Source organism: Staurois parvus, unplaced genomic scaffold, assembly GCF_062004578.1.
Source record: "Staurois parvus isolate SC_StPar_1 unplaced genomic scaffold, SC_StPar_1.0 ptg000217l, whole genome shotgun sequence".
Lineage (NCBI taxonomy): Eukaryota > Metazoa > Chordata > Amphibia > Anura > Ranidae > Staurois > Staurois parvus.
This window is the reverse complement of record NW_028318013.1, coordinates 7,195,267-7,216,045: the sequence shown is the minus strand read 5'-3', so window position 1 is coordinate 7,216,045 and position 20,779 is coordinate 7,195,267. Positions and strand designations below refer to the sequence as shown.

Genomic DNA, 20,779 nt, shown 5'->3' with positions numbered 1-20,779 from the left:
CCAGTTCTTTGAGATTTCTGGGCTGTCTGTCACGCACTGCTCTTTTAAGGTCTATCCATAGATTTTCAATTATGTTGAGGTCAGGAGATTGTGAAGGCCATGGCAAAACCTTCAGTTTACGCCTCTTGATGTAATCCCCCATGGATTTTGAGGTATGTTTAGGATCATTATCCATTTGTAGAAGCCATTCTCTCTTTAACTTCAGGTTTTTCACAGATGGCATCAAGTTACCATCCAAAATTTGCTGAAATTTTATTGAATCCATTTTTCCTTCTAGTCGTGAGATGTTCCCTGTGCCACTGGCTGCAATACAACCCCAAATCATGATTGATCCAACCCCATGCTTAACAGTTGGACAGAGGTTCTTTTCATTAAATTCTGTGCCCCTTCTTCTCCAAACGTACCTTTGCTCATTCCGGCCAAAAAGTTCAATTTTAACCTCATCGGTCCACAGAACTTGTTTCCAGAATGCATCAGGCTTGTATATATGTTCATTTGCAAAGTTCAAATGATGATTTTTGTGGTGAGGACGTAGAAGAGGTTTTCTTCTGATGACTCTTCCATGAAGACCATATTTGTACAAGTATCTCTTTATAGTGGAATAGTGTACCACAACTCCAGTGTCTGCCAGATCTTTCTGGAGGGATCGTGCAGTCAAACGTGGGTTTTGAATTGTTTTTCTCGCAATCCTGCGAGCTGTTCTGTCTGATATTTTTCTTGGTCTTCCAGATCTTGCTTTAACTTCCACTGTTCTTGATGACTGCCATTTCTTAATTACATTCCGAACAGAGGATATTTACATCCGAAAACGCTTTGCTATCTTCTTATAGCCTTCTCCAGCTTTGTGAGCGTCAACTATTTTCAGTTTCAGTTTTCTAGACAACTGCTTAGAAGAACCCATGGTGCTGATTGTTGGGGCAAGGTCAGATGAGTCTGGGCATTTAAAACCTTTGAGATTGACATCACCTGGTCTTCCCAGACGATGATTGAGAACAATCCATGGCACTGGAAGGTCTCAGCTTGGCAAAGGGGGCAGTGCATGCTATAAATTCTGCAGGGTGCCCAAACTTTTGCAGACGCTATTTTTTTGTTTTCTGTTATTTTGAAAGTGTAAATGATGGAAATAAAATCTAACTTTTGTTGACATATTATAAGAATGTCTAATCTGTAATTTGATGCCTTTTGGAGATTTTTCCATCTTTCCTTGGCTTCTTTATGCACATTAATACAAATTTTTAGCTGGGGTGCCCAAACTTTCGATCCCCACTGTATATATGTATGTATGTATATATATGTGTGTGTGTGTGTATATGTATGTATGTGTGTGTGTATGTATATGTATGTGTATGTGTGTGTATATATATATATATATATATATATATATATATATATATATATATATATATATATATATAATATACACAAACACACACACACTGGATGTAAGCAGACTACACACCCCTGTTAAAATGTCAGGTTTCTGTGATGTAAAAGAATGAGACAAGGATAACTAATTTCAGAACTCTTTCCACCTTTAATGTGACCTATAAACTGTACATCTCAATTGAAAAACAAACAAATCTTTTTTTTTTTTTACACTGTCCCTTTTTTTCTTTTTCTTCTTTTTTTTTTTTTTTTGTTCAACTTTATTGCTATCACAAGGGTGAACAACATCCCTTGTGATAGCATGGGTCATGACAGGACCTCCTTATGGAGACATCTGGGGTCTATTAGACCCCAGATCTCTCTTCTGGCCTCCAATGCAGCCGATCAGACACAGATCGGTCTGATCAGCTGGTTCCCTGGCCATTAACGGAAGTGATGAACTCCTCATTGCTTCTGGTTTCCGGGTTCACAGAGAAAGGAAAAGCATCAATTTTTCTTTCTCTTTGTGTAGTGCAGCTGATGCTGCCAATCGGAGTGTTCCCGGGCTCCCCAATTGGATGTGAGGGCTGGGAAAGGCTGCTGCGGGAGGGGTGAACCTCTTTCACCACCCTCAGAAGTGATAGAGGCGCTGCCCAGCCACTCCAATCATTTCTGCTTTACAGGGAATTGCTAGCTGCAAATTTTTATATGGGGATGTTGCCTGCAGGTGCAGGCACCATCACGGTGAAAGCCCTTCAATCGCAGGACGTCCTATGATGTCTACCTGGGCGAAGTGGCTAATTGGTATTGTTGGGCATGCAACAGAGAAATGGTAACACCCAAGGTGAACAGGAAAACTTAAAAAGGTAGGTTGGAACTGAGCCAATGACTATAGTGGAAAGTTTTTTGCTCCTGAAGTCCTTAACAGATACAAGAAGGCAGTGAGCTGTTCACCTACCAGACTTGTACAGACAGACCCACCTGTAGCTGATATATCACTTTATAGCACTTTATCACTAAATTTCGGGTGTCCATAGTTCTTAATGATACATATCTTCATGTGCCAATTTTTTAGGCTCGTCAAGGGTTTCTCTGATTGCAGTAAAGACTTAACATTTTTTTTTTCTTTGTTTTCGGGAACTGCCCTTTGGGCTGGCCACAGCCCTTCGAGTGTTCACAAAGCTCTTAGCCCTGGTGCTCGGCTTACTGAAGACAAGGGGTGGTGGCAATCTTTGAATACCTTAATGTTCCTTTGCTCAGCGAGCAGTTGGTTTCACGTTTAAAGCGAAATATAAGAAGCAAAGTGTATCCTTCTGTACTTCTCTGCATGAGGAAATGGTATCTACATTGAAGTGGTTTCCTTTGTGCGGTGCCACTCCAGGTCTTTTGTAGAGGGACATTCTTTCTCTCTGGATCCTGGAGGTCCAAGCATTGGATTGCCAGAGGGCTTTGTCCCCGTGGTATTGCAGAGTCTGAATTGGTATCTGGAGAAGGGGTAATTTTCCTTCCAGTGATATGGAAGGTAGTAACTATCTCTCTCATTGGAGGGTTGGTTTAAAAGTGGCTACAGTTCAGGAGATTTTGTCTCCACTGGAGGGAATACTGCCCATTGGTGTCTTGGAACTTCAGTCAGTACACCTTGCTCTGGACTATTGGATGAACCAGTTGCACAGGATTGTGGTCAGGGTTTGGTCCTACAATGCCACTCAAGTGGCGTATATCAACCACTAGGGGTTGTGCAGTTCAGGTGACCCACATTCTGTCTGGGGCAGAATAGCATGTGCTGTCTTTTTCGGCAGTACATATTCCAGGTATAGGAAACTGGCAGCAGTTTTTTTTTTTTTTTTTCCCCAGAGGTCAACAGCTGATACCAAAAGAATGATCCCTGCACCCTGAGAATCTGCCAGTGTTTGGTAACTCTTGATGTGGATCTTCTGACGTCCAGGTTTTACAACAGGTTGCACAGGTTGTGCCCATGTAGAAAGTCTCACTGGCAATAGGGGTAGATGCACTGGTAACACCGTAGAAACCATTTCCTCCTAATCTATGCTTTCCGCTGATTCAGCTGTTGCTGTGTATTTTGTGCAGGATCCGGAAGGAGGTAACGCTAATAATTGTGGTAGCCTGGCCTAGCCCAGAAGGGCTTGATACACCAACATAGTGTATCTGGCAAGGGACGTTCCTTGGACAGTTCCGGTCTGCCCAGACCTATTGTCTTGGGTGCAATAATGTATCCTGTATACGATTGCTGAGATTGAAGTCTTGGCTATTTAAGAACAAGGCTAATAGGATCGAGGGATCTTGGGTCCTGTTTTCTCTGCCTTCTTGAGTGCTAGAAAGCCGGCTTCAGGGAGCTTCCATTGTAAGACCTGGAAATCTTATTTGCCTGGTGGGAGGCCAGGAAGTGGCACTCGCGGAAATATGTGATTTTAAGGTTTTTTTTCCTAACGTGAGGGGAAATGAAATTGATCTTAATACTATTTAAGTTCAGGTTTCGGCTCTATCTATTTTTCCTTTTGTTCTCACTCCTTGATTGGTACTTCTTACAGGGTGTAACATGGATGGTCCCATCTGTCAGGCCGCCCTTGTGTCCTTGCAGATGATGCTTTTTGAACCAATTAAAGAAACGTAATCCTTTGACTCAGAAGGTTTGCTACTTTGGTCTTCTTGCCTAGAGTTGTTTCTTCTTGCCTAGAGTTGTTTCTTCTTGCCTAGAGTTGCCTAGAGTTGTTTTAATCAGGACAGTGTCTTGCCTTTATTTTTTTTTTTTTTATTCTACAGTCAACAGGGGAAAGAGCATTGCATACTCTGGATGTAGTTTGAGTGGTCAGGGTTTACTTAAGTTGGTGGCAGGTCTTGGTTTGGGCTGCCAGAAGGGCCCAGAAATGGCAGGTGGCATCCAGATCCACTAGTTAATCATTCAAACCTATGGTTTGAAGGTTAAAGTCCCACCCTTTCGGGTGAGAGCACACTCTGCCAGGAGTGTGGGGGTGTCTTGGGCTATCTGCCATCAGGCGTCAGTTACTCAGGTTTGCAAGACCACTACATGGTCTTCGGTCTGTATATTCACAAGGTTCTAACAAATGGATGTCAGAGCAGCGGTGGATTCTGCCTTTGGCCACAGCATATTAGGACATTTTTTTTGTTGCTTTAGGACATCCCACATGAATCATGTCATGAATAGCCTCCTTTGTGACCCATGTTGTATGATAAAGAAAACTGTATTTTTTTCTACATACTTACCTGTAAAATCAATTTCTTGGAGTACATCGTGAGACACAGAGGTCTATCCCCTCTTTCTGGAATTTCATTGCTTGCTACAAAAACTGAAGTACCGTATTTGCCGGCGTATAAGACGACTGGGCGTATAAGACAACCCCCTACTTTTCCTGCTAAAATATAGGGTTTGGGCTATACTCGCCGTATAAGACTACCCCTCTTCCAACGCACACCAAAAATTAAAAAACATCAGATTTGATTTCAATATGGTATGGTATTCCAATGATGGGGCACTATTCCTCCCACTGACACCAATGATGGGGCACTATTCCTCCCACTGACACCAATGATGGGGCACTATTCCTCCCATTGACACCAATGATGGTGCCCCATCATTAGTGTCAGTGTGTGAGGAATAGGTGTTCCATCATTAGTGTCAGTGGGAGGAATAGTGCCCCATCATTGGTGTCCGTGGGAGGAATAGTGCCCCATCATTGGTGTCAGTGGGAGGAATAGTGCCCCATCCTTGGTGTCAGAGCAACGAATCGTGCCCCATCATTGGTGTCAGTGGGAGGAATAGCACCCCATCATTGGTATCAGTGGGAAGAATCGTGCCCCATCATTGGTGTCAGTGGGAGGAATAGCGCCCCATCATTGGTGTCAGTGGGAGGAATAGCGCCCCATCATTGGTGTCAGTGGGAGGAATAGCGCCCCATCATTGGTGTCAGGGGGAGGAATAGCGCCCCATCATTGGTGTCAGGGGGAGGAATAGCGCCCCATCATTGGTGTCAGGGGGAGGAATAGCGCCCCATCATTGGTGTCAGTGGGAGGAATAGCGCCCCATCATTGGTGTCAGTGGGAGGAATAGCGCCCCATCATTGGTGTCAGTGGGAGGAATAGCGCCCCATCATTGGTGTCAGTGGGAGGAATAGCGCCCCATCATTGGTGTCAGTGGGAGGAATAGCGCCCCATCATTGGTGTCAGTGGGAGGAATAGCGCCCCATCATTGGTGTCAGTGGGAGGAATAGCGCCCCATCATTGGTGTCAGTGGGAGGAATAGCGCCCCATCATTGGTGTCAGTGGGAGGAATAGCGCCCCATCATTGGTGTCAGTGGGAGGAATAGCGCCCCGTCATTGGTGTCAGTGGGAGGAATAGCGCCCCGTCATTGGTGTCAGTGGGAGGAATAATACTCCGTCAGTGGGGGGAGGAATAGTGCCCCATCGTTGGTGTCAGTGGGAGGAATAGTGCCCCATCGTTGGTGTCAGTGGGAGGAATAGTGCCCCATCGTTGGTGTCAGTGGGAGGAATAGTGCCCCATCGTTGGTGTCAGTGACACCAATGATAGGCACTATTCCTCCCACTGACACCAAAGACACTTGCTGACTCCTGTTCTAGTATGGTACTGCTGCAGCCAGCATATGTGGTTGCAGCAGCACCTCTGCACTGCACACTTACCCTCACTCGATTTTCGCGGGTCCGCTCGGCTCCGCCTCCTCGCCCGTGATTGGCCGCCTTTGTGCCTTTCCTGAGCTACAGTTCTGGCGGCCAATCACCGGTGAGGAGGCGGAGCCGAGCGGCAGGAGTGAGGGAGTGGCCGGAGTGACTGAAGGAGCAGCGCTTCCTGGATGGATCGTCGTGGGAGCCAGGTAAGAGACTGCAGCCCTCTGCCCACCCCTGTACTTGGTGTCCCTTCCGTCGGAAGGGGGGGACTGCGGCAGCACCGTGGCGCCCCCCTAAAAAGTGCCCCCTGACCTGTACCGGCGTATAAGACGACCCCCGACTTTTGAGAAGATTTTCAAGGGTCAAACAGTCGTCTTATACACCGGAAAATACGGTATTTCCTTTGTAGGAGGGATTATGTAGGGGAGGACTTCCTCTCTGATTGGTCGGCCAGTGTCCATTCACCTAGAGGTGGCATATAACCCACATAGTCATGAATAGCCTGCTCTGTGTCCCGTGATGTACTCCAAGAAATGGATTTTACAGGTAAGGATGTAGAAAAAATCCAATTGTCTTTAGAGTAGAATTCTTTATTCACTATCCACTATAAATAGCCCCCTGACGTAGGCCTTGCAAAAGTTACTAATTAATGCAGCTGTACTGCCCTGCTTTCTCAGTCTACCAGGATTGTACCCAAAAATAACTATGAAAGTTCTGATTTGTAAAAGTTGAAACCTGTCTTGGGCTGAGCATGCTTCTTCCTACTTCCATATGCTAGAGCAGAAGCCTGATTGGTTGATCAAGCACCCAATGCTGCATGTTTCTTTATGGGGAGGCAGGGAAGAGACCCATTTTTGCCCATAGCTGAAAATACCAGATATTTGTCAGGGCTCCGGCAGCAATTATAGATAGAAGCGATTATTATGGAACGTACGTTAAAGAAAATCTGCCACTTTGGCCATTCATAGCCAAGTGATGAATTCTCTTGTAGGAACAATCCCTTGCCTGCATTTATTGTCTGCACCTCTCTTCTCCATTGCACTGTCAGAGACCTTGGTAAATATATCTATTCATTCCGGCTATAGAGAAGCATGTGATCTCCACGATGAAGATTATGGAAGGCTGGGTACACTTCTTCCACCTCTAAGCAAAGGCTCTAATGCCTGAATGACCCAGTTGCTAAGTACCAGTGCTGTAATGTGGGAGGAAGCGGTGGGAATCGCATTATCCCCTGTATCTGGAAGCACCAGGCATGTCTCTTTGCTTACGGCAACAAAAGTGGCATGGGAATGAAGGGAAGGCTAGTATACTCTTGCATCGCTTTTGCCTTCCCTTATCATGACCTCTGATTTCAATGTTCTACTTTTGATGAAGAGTGTGTGTGTTAAAGGAATATCACATTTGTATAGGGAAAATAGTATGGCAGTCTGTACACAAGGCAGGCTGAAAAAGATATTTCTTACTATTCAAAAGTTTATTCTTGCTTGGATTGATAACTTTTAGTACTGAAATGTTTTGCTCTCCCATAGAGTATTGGCCTCAACTTCATCAGTAACTTATTTCTTCTCTTCAGAGCCGACCAGTGTTTCCCTCCATGTGGATGGAGTGAATGACATTTGTACAAAAGGGGAAGATGTCAATTTTGTTTTCACAGGATTTTCAGTGAATGGAAAGGTATGACGGATTGGTATTTTTTTTCTTAATTTTAATGCAAACCCTATTTAAAAAATAAAATACAAAAATCCAAACATTTTTTCAGGTATTGGGGAACACATCAGAGTGCTTGAGGCCTGAGTAGCCAGTTGGCAGACTTTAGCACTGTCACCAGAAGGTTTAGTGATTTGGGGAGTTTGGTTTATGGTTAGGTGTAATCAGATTTGATATTTCAGTTGCTAAAGGTGATACTACTTTACTTTATTTTTCTTGTCTGATGTCTTACTGCTCCTGCTTCATTCTCAACAATGAAAGGAATAATGACCAGGTGAAATGAGACCTTTTCAAAGTGGCAGCAGCAGGTTGTAATTCATTTGCAGTAATCTCTCTGCTGGATGGGGTCCATAAGAAGCCAGGGGCGTTAGTAACACATTCAGAGCTTTTTTTACTTAGCATTGCATGTTAAAACATTCAGTCAGAGTAAACCTACAAACATACAGTTTTAGCATGCGAGTTGTTGTCCGTTCAGAGGCACTGAGGCTGCTGTATGATGGTGTATTTCAGCGTATCGTACTGTTTACTTTTTTTAAACTTTATTTAAAGTGTCACTGATACTTCAGTCATATCTCTGAACAGCTGCAGAGTGCTGTGCAACTAATCAGCTTCTAGGTTTTTTTCATCAAACCTAATGTTATGCAGGCCATAGACTGGTCGAAAACCGGTTGTTTAAAAAAAACAAAACGAAAAATCAGTCGTTCAATAGGCCGATGTTGCCACCAATGGTAAAAAAAAAAATCAGCTGATTTTCGGCCCGTCTACGGCCGGCATTTAATTACTTCTGTCCCTTGCAGAGAGCTCCGCTATTATATTTCACATGAAAAAGTATTGTGGTTGCAACAATGTATCCATTTCGAGTACAGATGGTTTTATTCAGATACAAATAGATACATTGTTCCAACCGCAATACTTTTTCATGTTAAATATAATAGCGGACTGGAATTCTTCTTTGTCTTCTTCTTCTTTGTCTTCTTCTTTGTCTTCTTCTTTGTCTTCTTCTTCTTTGTCTTCTTCTTCTTTGTCTTCTTCTTCTTTGTCTTCTTCGTCTTTGTCTTCTTCGTCTTTGTCTTCTTCGTCTTTGTCTTCTTCGTCTTTGTCTTCTTCGTCTTTGTCTTCTTCGTCTTTGTCTTCTTCGTCTTTGTCTTCTTCGTCTTTGTCTTCTTCGTCTTTGTCTTCTTCGTCTTTGTCTTCTTCGTCTTTGTCTTCTTCGTCTTTGTCTTCTTCGTCTTTGTCTTCTTCGTCTTCTTCGTCTTTGTCGTCTTTGTCTTCTTTGTCTTCTTTGTCTTCTTTGTCTTCTTCGTCTTTGTCTTCTTCTTCTTTGTCTTCTTCTTCTTTGTCTTCTTCTTCTTTGTCTTCTTCTTCTTCTTCTTCTTGTTTGTCTTCTTCTTCTTCTTGTTTGTCTTCTCCTTCTTCTTGTTTGTCTTCTTCTCCTTCTTCTTCTTTGTCTTCTTCTCCTTCTTCTTCTTTGTCTTCTTCTCCTTCTTCTTCTTTGTCTTCTTCTCCTTCTTCTTCTTTGTCTTCTTCTTCTTTGTCTTCTTCTTCTTTGTCTTCTTCTTCTTTGTCTTCTTCTTCTTTGTCTTCTTCTTCTTTGTCTTCTCCTTCTTCTTGTTTGTCTTCTTCTCCTTCTTCTTGTTTGTCTTCTTCTCCTTCTTCTTGTTTGTCTTCTTCTCCTTCTTCTTGTTTGTCTTCTTCTCCTTCTTCTTGTTTGTCTTCTTCTCCTTCTTCTTGTTTGTCTTCTTCTCCTTCTTCTTGTTTGTCTTCTTCTCCTTCTTCTTCTTTGTCTTCTTCTCCTTCTCCTTCTTCTTCTTTGTCTTCTCCTTCTTCTTCTTTGTCTTCTTCTTCTTTGTCTTCTTCTTCTTTGTCTTCTCCTTCTTTGTCTTCTCCTTCTCCTCCTAAAAAAAAAATATTCCAAAACCCTGAAAAATGGCTGACCAATTAACCCACTAACGGTGCGAAAATCGGCTGATTTTTTTTTTTTTTCCGTGTGAAAAATTGGCTGATTTTCGACCCGTCTATGGCCTGCATTAGAAGCTGATTGGTGACGTTATTGGTGAAGTTGTGCACAGCTGCACCAGATTCTGGTGCAAAAGTGTGCACCACTTTTGATAAATAACCTCCTTGGTGTCTTTGTATATGCTGAAGTAAACTGCTACATGGCTGCAGTTTACCACTGCTAACTGCACCTCTCAGCTGCATTGCAGTGTGAAAAGGGCACATAAAAAAACAATTATTTTCTATGTGACGTGCATTCATGCAGTGTGGAAAAACGCAGGTCACTTTATGTGAATGGGCCATAAATCGTCTGCCTCTTTCACTATTCTATCTAGTCTGTATTTATGGCACATCTCCACATATGTTCTCATATTTGGAAAACAACTCTTGCATGTTTATTTATTTATTACAGGTACTTGTATAGCGCCGTCAATGTATGCAGTGCTTTACATATATATTGTACATTCACAGCAGTCCCTAACCCTCAGGTCCCTAACTCACATTCATACATACACATACTAGGGACAATGTAGACAGAAGCCAATTCACCTACCAGCATGTCTCTGGAGTACCTGGAGGAAACCCACGCAGGCACAGGGAGAACATGCAAACTCCAGGCAGGTGGTGCCATGGTTGGGATTCAAGCCCACGACCCAAGTACTGCCAGGCGGAAGTGCTAACCATTTAGCCACTGTGCTGCATGTTAAACACAGTTCAGTTTATAGCACATCAGTGTGCAGAGAAAGGATTCATGGAGTAATTGTTCTGTCTAATAATTCATTGTTCATGATCAGTGGTATATTATATGCATTTATACACGTTTTTAATCTAACATTTAATATTCATAGTTTTTAAAAAATCACATTGCAGGTTCTCAGCAGAAACCAGGACTTGGGTCCTGTTGGAGTGCAGATTTCTTTGAGAAGAGCAGGCAGTGGTGTAAACCTACAGACAACCACTACTCAACAAGGGGGAAAGTAAGTTTTTGAAATTCATGAACAAAAAAGATATACACAATTTTTCACAGCAGGTTAATGCCAAGAGCTCTATCTTGATGGACCTTTATGTACAAAAGTATTTGAAATACATTCGGTAGAATTTTTTTTTTTTTTTAATTATGTTTTTTAATAGTACACAGTTGTCACATGTTTTTGTATAGAACTCTTGAAGGACCACTTACATACACAGACACGTTACTGTATTCAGAGATCTAGGCAAGCACTTTATGATGTGTCTGTAGTGAATATATTATTATTATACAGGATTTATATAGCGTCAACAGTTTTCGCAGCTCTTTACAATATAAGGGAGACATTACAATACATTTCATTACAGAAGGAATAGGAGTGCCCTGCACGTGGAGATTATGATTAATAATATCTTTTTTTCCCCATTTGTTTTGTAGGTATTCCTTTAATAAAGTTCTTCCAGGAGAATATGAAATTGTTGCATCACACCCCACTTGGACTTTAAAAGAGGTATATTCCTTTTTTCCAGCTGTGAAAAACTATTTATTTTTTCAAGCAAAGTCAAAGTTAAATGAATTTGATGCAATTCATTATAATAGACTGTTAGAAATTTCTATTGTTTTTTTCTCTGATCATTACTGTGTGAAACCAGCTGTTATGTGCCTACAGTCTGGTGTAGATAGTTTGCATCACTAGGCCAGTTTGGGTAAAGGTAAGTATGCTACAGAAAGGGATTCATTTAGTGTTGGGGTTAAGTTAGTTTAAGAATAGTCTGGGACTATGGCTCACGTTTAAGTGTCGAGGGTTAAACCATATGTGAAGGCAAAAAAAAATATTTGGTACTTTTCAATGCTTTATCAATTTAAACACTCTGCAGGTACAAAATAATTGATGTGTCTGGAATATAGTACGTTCCTACCTGCCTCTTTGACATGACAGCACAGCTCTTTTTAATGGATTACAAAAAGCACAGTACTCTTTGTCTCCCCCCCCCCCCCCCCCCCATCTCCACCCCCATCTTCATAACCCCTCATTGTGTACAGGCGGAGAGCCTCACGAGACTTATCAAACAGCAGAAAACTTTCAATTGCATATTTCTCAGACCAAAGGGGGAAAATATATTCATATTCGGGTTTACATACACTTTGTTTAGGGCCAGGTTAATTATTTAAGGTAGAAGCACAGCTGCTGGAAAACCTATTTTGTGTAGAGATGGAAAGGGTTGGATTCTAGTAATGATATAAATGCTTTACGTCTTTATCTAAGGGACTTTCTCTCACTTTCTCTTTGACTCCTGCCACTTGGACAGAAAGGAAGGGGATATTTCCCTAATACAGACACAAACAGAAAAAAAATCCTGACATTTGTTCTAATTCCTCAGTTTTCTAGCAAATGTGGTTGTATTATCTTAATTATTTTATAGTGATTTTTTTTTCCCCTCACTTTTTGATACCTGTCAAATGGACAGGGAGTGGGAGATTTATGCTTTTTTGCTGTTCTGTCTGAAACCCATCAGACAGACTGGAATAAAGGACACCCTAAATCAAAAACTGCATGCATAGGTTAAAAGATGTGGCTTTTTTTTCTTTCTTGTCCATTGAGTGACTCAGGATGTAATGTTGGGTTATACTGCTGGCTACAGAAGAATTGGATACTGGCAAACCAAAAATGTAGGCAAGCTCTAGATAAAATAATAAATTAATAAATAGTGCTGCGCTACTCATTAAACCTAACCATGAAGCAAAAAGTAAACACATGACAGAGCTCCTAAGGTAATATAAATGCATACCTCAAAAATAACCAAATTCAAGTGAATGAAAATATCCAAAAAGAATAGATGCCCTGCTAGGCAATACCAAATACAGTCAGGTCCATAAATATTGGGACATCGACACAATTCTAACATTTTTGGCTCTATACACCACCACAATGGATTTGAAATGAAACGAGCAAGATGTGCTTTAACTGCAAACTGTCAGCTTTAATTTGAGGGTATTTACATCCAAATCAGGTGAACGGTGTAGGAATTACAACAGTTTGCATATGTGCCTCCCACTTGTTAAGGGACCAAAAGTAATGGGACAATTGGCTTCTCAGCTGTTCCATGGCCAGGTGTGTGGTATTCCCTCATTATCCCAATTACAATGAGCAGATAAAAGGTCCAGAGTTCATTTCAAGTTTGCTATTTGCATTTGGAATCTCTTGCTGTCAACTCTCAAGATGAGATCCAAAGAGCTGTCACTATCAGTGAAGCAAGCCATCATTAGGCTGAAAAAACAAAACAAACCCATCAGAGAGATAGCAAAAACATTAGGCGTGGCCACAACAACAACTGTTTGGAACATTCTTAAAAAGGAATGCACCGGTGAGCTCAGCAACACCAAAAGACTCGGAAGACCACGGAAAACAACTGTAGTGGATGACCGAAGAATTCTTTCCCTGGTGAAGAAAACACCCTTCACAACAGTTGGCCAGATCAAGAACACTCTCCAGGAGGTAGGTGTATGTGTGTCAAAGTCAACAATCAAGAGAAGACTTCACCAGAGTGAATACAGAGGGTTCATCACAAGACGTAAACCATTGGTGAGCCTCAAAAACAGGAAGGCTAGATTAGAGTTTGCCAAACGACATCTAAAAAAGCCTTCACAGTTCTGTAACAACATCCTATGGACAGATGAGACCAAGATCAGCTTGTACCAGAGTGATGGGAAGAGAAGAGTATGGAGAAGGAAAGGAACTGCTCATGATCCTAAGCATACCACCTCATCAGTGAAGCATGGTGGTGGTAGTATCATGGCGTGGCCATGTATGGCTGCCAATGGAACTGGTTCTCTTGTATTTATTGATGATGTGACTGCAGACAAAAGCAGCAGGATGAATTCTGAAGTGTTTCGAGCAATATTATCTGCTCATATTCAGCCAAATGCTTCAGAACTCATTGGACGCCGCCTCACAGTGCAGATGGACAATGACCCAAAGCATACTGCAAAAGCAACCAAAGAGTTTTTAAGGGGAAAGAAGTGGAATGTTATGCAATGGCCAAGTCAATCACCTGACCTGAATCCGATTGAGCATGCATTTCACTTGCTGAAGACAAAACTGAAGGAAAAATGCCCCAAGAACAAGCAGGAACTGAAGACAGTTCTAGTAGAGGCCTGGCAGAGCATCACCAGGGATGAAACCCAGCGTCTGGTGATGTCTATGCTTTCCAGACTTCAGGCTGTAATTGACTGCAAAGGATTTGCAACCAAGTATTAAAAAGTGAAAGTTTGATTTATGATTATTATTCTGTCCCATTACTTTTGGTCCCTTAACAAGTGGGAGGCACATATGCAAACTGTTGTAATTCCTACACCGTTCACCTGATTTGGATGTAAATGCCCTCAAATTAAAGCTGACAGTCTGCAATTAAAGCACATCTTGTTTGTTTCATTTCAAATCCATTGTGGTGGTGTATAGAGCCAAAAATGTTATAATTGTGTCTATGTCCCAATATTTATGGACCTGACTGTATGACCTAATCATAAGTGTCCTATGAGGATGGATGTCTTTTTCTTCAGCTCTGCTGGCAAAGTCTGAATATTAGCTTTTTTTTTTCTTTGATTCTTCAAGTGTTTTTGTTCAATCAAAATTGCTTGCTACCTCTGTATCATTGCTTGAGCTGGTCTCAACGTGGTAGCTATCCGATCAGTCTTTCATCATCCAAGCTATTCCTAGGCTCAGCTGGACTTGATATTGTGGGGATAGCCTGAAAGTTATCTTCAGTAACTGGGTTCAGCGCTATGTGCTTTTGCATAATGTGTTCTGGTATAAAGTTAGCTGTGGCATGCTTTCCTTGTCCAAAGCTGTGGGCATTGCCACAGTGCTTGTCTCTGAAGGCTTTTGGAGTTGACCTATTGGGTTGACCACTGGAAGTTAACTTATTTGCAGAACTCGATGCCTTTGTGGTTAAATTCACCCAATCCCTTGCAAGTGCTGCCTGCAGCTCTGAATGCATGCCTCACCTACTCCTGTAAGGTCAATCTCTGATCTTCCTGTGGCCCCAGAATGACCATCTTTGCCTCACACTTGTAGTCCCCACAATCTCTTTTGATGTCTTTGAAGAATAGCAGTGTCATCAAATTTTCTTAGACATACAAGAGTCAGTTTCTGCTCCTCTTGGTGCAGTGCATTCTATTTTGCTTCGGGATGATCAGACTGCTTTCTCCAGCCTTGGGTCATTTAAAGCCCCTACGGCTGCGGTTTTCCTGTTAGCAAGAAAGCTGCTAAGCTATCTAAGAAGGCTTGAGCATGAAGGTGTGCCCACACTTTTCCATGTGGGGGGTGGTTATTAATCCTTGAAGGTCTTTGGGTAGTTTGCCCTTTGAGCTTTAAGGTGCAAAGAGCTCCCCTTTTAGGCACTTAAGATAAACCCTTGCCTTCAGCCCTCTGTTCACATACTCGCCCCTTTTTCCTCCTGCATCAATGCACAGATTAACAGACCTTTCCCTGCTCCCTTTGGGTCTCCTAAACTGTGTCCTTTTCTGTGTCCGTTCAACCGCCAAATCTTGCCCCATCCAGGCCACTAGTCTCTTTCCCTGGCATATCCTATTTCCTTGGGGCTTGTAAGGTCATCATTGGTACCTGGTACCACTCCATATAATTCCACCTTTTCTCCAGAGGGACTCTTGATCTGCCTAGTCAACTGGGACCAACATTGACTGAATTTCTCCCCAATATAATTTTGAGTTCAAGATTCTCCCAAATTCTTCTTTGGGTGTGGACTCCTATGTTTGTCCTAGTTACTTGTCATGGCATCATCACTGTGGGACTCAATGACAAGCTCCTGTAACGGGGGTAGTCACCATGTAACTGGATGGGCAACTTTTATAGGGGGCTATACACTTTAAAGTTCTGTATGGGAGTTGCCTTGTCAAGTTTTTGAATTTGACTTTCATCTGCAGGCAATCTTAATCAGCATAGCTTTGTGGTTGTTGCCAGCAAACACCTTTTTACCAGACAGGACGTTACCTCTCTGCTATTGAAGGAGCGAGTGTTGAGGGACCTTTGCAAAGGCGCCCCTTTTTTTTTTCCATCTTTTTTTGGCCCACCTCAGTCCCTTACTTTGCTGTTGTGGGTCTAATTCTTGAGCAGACCTGTGTATCTACCTTTTAAGGATTATGTAGTTCTTGGCCTGACCACTCTGATCCTCTTATCAGTTGCCCGATTATAACTCTTCTCCCCATCTTTAGGGGGTTCCCTCTCATTGGTGAATCATTTGTCTCTAGTTTACCAGAACAGGTGGTTCCTTCTACATCTAGGTACTGTTTTGTCTTCAGGAATGTTACCTCAGGCTGATGTGCTTTATGTAGACTGCAAGAAAGGAAGTGAGAGCTGTTCAAGATGCCTTAATAAATTTCAGTTGTCATTTGTGTAGCGCTACTATAGAAAGAAAGGGCGAGAGAGACCAAAATCACAAATGGTCTCACATCTTGCTAATGGATTTTACTGGTGCCAAGCGGCTTATTGTGGAGACACTGAAAAAATTCAAAAGACCCTAACTAGAACAAAGCTACTTGGACTGTTTTTGAGGCACCATACCTGCAAAACTACATACAAAAATTGTAAAAAATCAGTAACTTTGCATCACAATCAAGCTTTTTTAAGATGGTTAATAAAGATTGAACATTCAAACAGCTCCATTGATAAAAACGTAACTATTACATATTGGGGCTATACAGCACGTCAAGTTTGTGTAGATCACTCCAAAAATTCCATAGATAACATAACAGGTATGTGTATAACTCGTGTAGTTTATTTTTGGATTTTATCCAATGCGTTTCGCAGGACAAAAGCCTGCTTCCTCAGGGAGATTTAACACACATTATAAATAGATCCAGAATAGTCAGACAGAACACATAGACAATAAGGCAAAAACAAATAGCAACAATATATTTAAATTTACCAGGAGATAGCATCTAGTTATTCATGAAACAGCTGAGAGACCATGATCATTCCAAACTAGAGATGACCTTTTCAAAAGATTATATACAAAGAGTATCCGCCAAGTGGGCAGTTGAATTGAGCCCCTTCTGAAGAAAGGGAAAAAAAAAAAACAACAAAAAAACAAACAATTCAGCAAAAGTGATGGAACTGGTAGCCAAAAAATTAAGTTAAATATATTTCTATCGAAGAAAAATGGGGGACCCTAAATATGAACCAATTTAAATATACATATCCACTCATTCAGGAGGTATACGAAGTCCCAACAATCTTCAAACTACACCCCTGCTCCGCAAAATAGTTTCAGTACAAACAAATTGGGACACTATATATGAAATCTGGTCACCCCATAATAAACATTTCTATCCATACACAATTGGTAACCATATTTCTTTATCGTACATCATGGGACACAGGGCAGGCAATTCATGTGGGTTATGTGCCACCTATAGGTGAATGGACACTGCCCGACCAATCGGAGACATCCTCTCCCATATAACCCCTCCAACAAAGGAAATACTTCAGTTTTTCTACCGGTGTCTGTAAGGTGGATGATCACTGAAAGTGTTACATGTGCTCTAGGAGCATACCTGAAGGTCCAGAACGGTTCCAGAAAGGTCCAGAATCATGGACTTCATTTGGATTCATTCAGAAAGCTGTTAGCCAAAATGGATGGTACCTGAGCCTCGCTGTATAAGGAGAAGAATTCTCGGGGTTTTGCCTGTAATGCAGCCTTATGGCCGTGGACCTTGCATATGGGAACCCTGTGCAGTATAGTACTGACCAAGGTGCTTTCGGGCAGGGTGCCATACAGGTCTGAGGCAGTGGGTGGCCATTTTACCTTGTTTTTGTAATCCCATGTGGCTGGCGGTTTGTGAGGCTCCTGAGAAGTAGCACAGACACAGAGCAGTCTATGGCTGGATGATGGTGTGTGAGTATTTCCTTTGGGGGAGCTGCATGACCAGACAGGACATGATTATACACTGCATTAGCCTGCATAATCCTGGGGGGCTTTTACAACTGTATTTTGATACACCATTGCAGGGGTATCAGTGCACTTAAAGGAGTTGAGTCTCCAGAGTAACTTACATTTTAGCTGCACTGAAGCAGCATGGAGGCTGCTTTCAGGCTGTTTGATACACATGAGTTGCCTAGCATGGAACAAAGTGCATTTAATTTTGACGCAGTTCTTTAAAACCATACACTTCTCCAAATCAGGATAGTTGCAGCATTGTATTACATTATAGCATGCATACCTGCATACTTTTGTGAACTATTGAATAAACTGCATTTGTACATGCATTAGTGCATGCATACCTGATGCTTAGGCCGCATCCATATATATGTATACGCATTGCTTAGGCTGCATTCGTACCTGATGCTTAGGCCACATCCCTACATGTGTACCTGATGTTTAGGCCACATCCATGCATGCGTACCTGATGCATGCGTACCTGATGCTTGGGCTGCATCATGGCTATGGATATATATCCCTGAGGGACTGCATAGTTGGGTGACAATATAGTTGCTGTCTTTTTTTTTTTTTTTTTTTCTTAAAGGGTCCCAAAAGAGGTAGCCAATAGAGAGGCGGCTACACTGCCCAGGAAGAGGTATCGCCTCTGTAGGAGGTTGCTGGGGAAGATGGTGTCCTCAATTGAGGCTATTCCCTATGCCCAGTTCCACTCCAGACCGCTGCAAAGGAACATTCTGACTGGAACAAGAAGGTTCCGGCCCTGGACTACGGTATATTCCTGTTCCGGAGGTACTGCAAAGCCTAAATTGGTGGTTGATGACTCACAATTTGGAGAGGGGGAGATCGGCCAGTGGTGTGAAAACTGGTAACCACCGATGCCAGCCTCTCAGGTTGGTAGGCTGTCCTGGAGGAGGCCACAGTTCAGGGAACTTGACTTTCACGGGAAAGGGTTCTACCCATCAATGTCTAGGAACTTCGGGCAGTGAAGCTGGCTCTGAGCTATTGGACATTCAGGGTTGGCCTGTAAGGATTCAGTCTGACAATGCCACAGCAGTTGCATACATTACCCACCAGGGTGGCACCAGGAACTGAGGGGATCAGGAGGAGGTGAATTACATTCTGACCTGGTCAGAGAGGTATGTTTCAAGGTTGTCAGCGGCGTTTATTCAGGGGGTGGAAAATTGGCAGGTAGATTATCTCAGTCACCGGCTGATGATTCCAGGGGAATGGACTTTGCATCCTGAAGTTTTCAAGGGAATCTGCCAGCGATGGGATTGCCCAGACATAGATCTATTGGCATCCAGGATCAACAGCAAGGTTGGTCTTTTTGTGTCCAGGCTAAGGGACCCTCTCGCGACAGGGGTAGCTGCCTTAGTGATTCCTTGGAATCACTGAGTTATGCCTTTCCTCCAATTCAGCTGCTGCAATGTCTCTTATGCAGGATTTGGGAGGAGTCTTTTCCGGTGATACTGATTGGCCTGGCCCAGGAGGTACATGGTCATAGTGAAGATGGCAGTAGATGGGCTGTGGCCCCTGCCGTGTCGGCCAGACTTGCTGTTTCAAGATCCTATATTACGCCCAGCTTTACGGTTGCTAAATTTTACGGCATGGCTATTGAAACCCAGACCCTAAAGGATAGGGGAGTATTGGATTCTGTCATCCCCATCATGTTGGGTGCTAGAAAGGTAGTCTCTAGGAACATTTATTACAGAACTTGGAAGGCTTACATTTCCTGGTGTGAGGTCCGGAAATGGCACCCAAGAAAGTATGTGATTGGTAGGGTCCTGTAATTTCTTCAAACAGGGTTGAAGAAGAAATCGGCTGTTGGTACCATTAGCTGTTTTTTTTCCAGAGGCCTATTGTGTCTCTTTGGTTTGCACTTTTTTACAGGCAGTAATGCCTATTGCTCCTCCTTTCAGGTTACCTTTGTGTTATTGGAACCTGAACTTGGTTTTGGAGGTTTTGCAAAAAACACAATTGGAACCTATTAGAGAGATTCCACTGGTCCTGTTGACTCATTAGGTTTTATTTCTAGTGGCAGTCACTTCTGCAAGAAGGATGTCTTTCTTGCAGAGAACCATTTCTGGTTTTGCATCATGATAAGGTGGTGTTGTGACCTCAACCAACCTTTTTACCAAAAGTGGTTTCTAGTTTTCATCTCAATCAAGACATCATTCTGCCTTCATTCTTTCTTAGGCTCCAGTCAGCAAGAGAAAAGATCTCTGCATTCCTTTGATGTGGTACACGCTGTAAGGTCCTTCTTGACGGTAGGGCACAGGTCAGGAGGTCAGATGCTCTGTTCTTGCTGCCAGAGGGGCCTAGCAAGGGGCAGGTGGCATCCAAGGTGACTATTTCACAATGGATACGCCAATTGATCATTCAAGCCTATGGTTTGAAAGGTAATGTCCCACCCTTTCGGGTGAAGGCACACTCTTATCAGAAGTGTGGGGGCATCTTGGGTAATCCGGCGTCAGTGGCTCGGGTTTGCAAGCACTCTACATGTTTCACACATTCATAAGGTTCTACTAGGTGGATGTCAGAGACGCAGAGGATTCTGCTTTTGGCCACAGTGTTTTTTGGGACAGCTGGGTAGGTCCTGAGGGATTGACTGTGGCTATCATGGTGTCACCCTCCCCTCAAACTTCTTTATTGCTTTGGGACATTCCACATAGTCATTAATAGCCTACTTTGTGTCCCATTGTGTGCGATAAAAAAAACAGGATTTTTTTTCTACATACTTACCTGTAAAATCCATTTCTTGGAGTACATCACAACACACAGAGGTCCCTCCACCTCTTTCTGGAATTGCATTGCTTGCTACAAAAACTGATGTACTTCCCATGTAGGAGGGGTTATATAGGGGAGGACTTCCTCTCTGTTTGGCCAGCCAGTGTCCATTCACCAATAGGTGGCATATAACCCACATGGTCATGAATAGCCTGCTCTGTGTCCCGTGATGTACTCCAAGAAATGGATTTTACAGGTAAGTATGTAGAAAAAATACAGTATCTGTCTGGGCAAATAAAAATAAATTAACTATGTTACCAGAAAGGGGGCAGGGTACAAACAAGCATTCATGGCATCGAACATATAATAATTTATATGACAAAGCTCTCCAGGCTGCGGTCAT

The 20,779-nt window shown here is 42.7% G+C and overlaps 1 protein-coding gene across 1 annotated transcript in view; it reads left to right on the top strand.

Moving 5' to 3' along the window:
* Positions 1-20,779, top strand: part of LOC149460924 (BOS complex subunit NOMO3-like) — a 131,551-nt gene that overhangs the window by 12,128 nt on the left and 98,644 nt on the right. Inside the window, exons 4-6 of the mRNA XM_089679076.1 lie at positions 7,598-7,698; positions 10,597-10,703; positions 11,132-11,204. Coding sequence (XP_089535202.1) covers positions 7,598-7,698; positions 10,597-10,703; positions 11,132-11,204 — 281 coding nt within the window. The remainder of the gene's footprint in view (positions 1-7,597; positions 7,699-10,596; positions 10,704-11,131; positions 11,205-20,779) is intronic.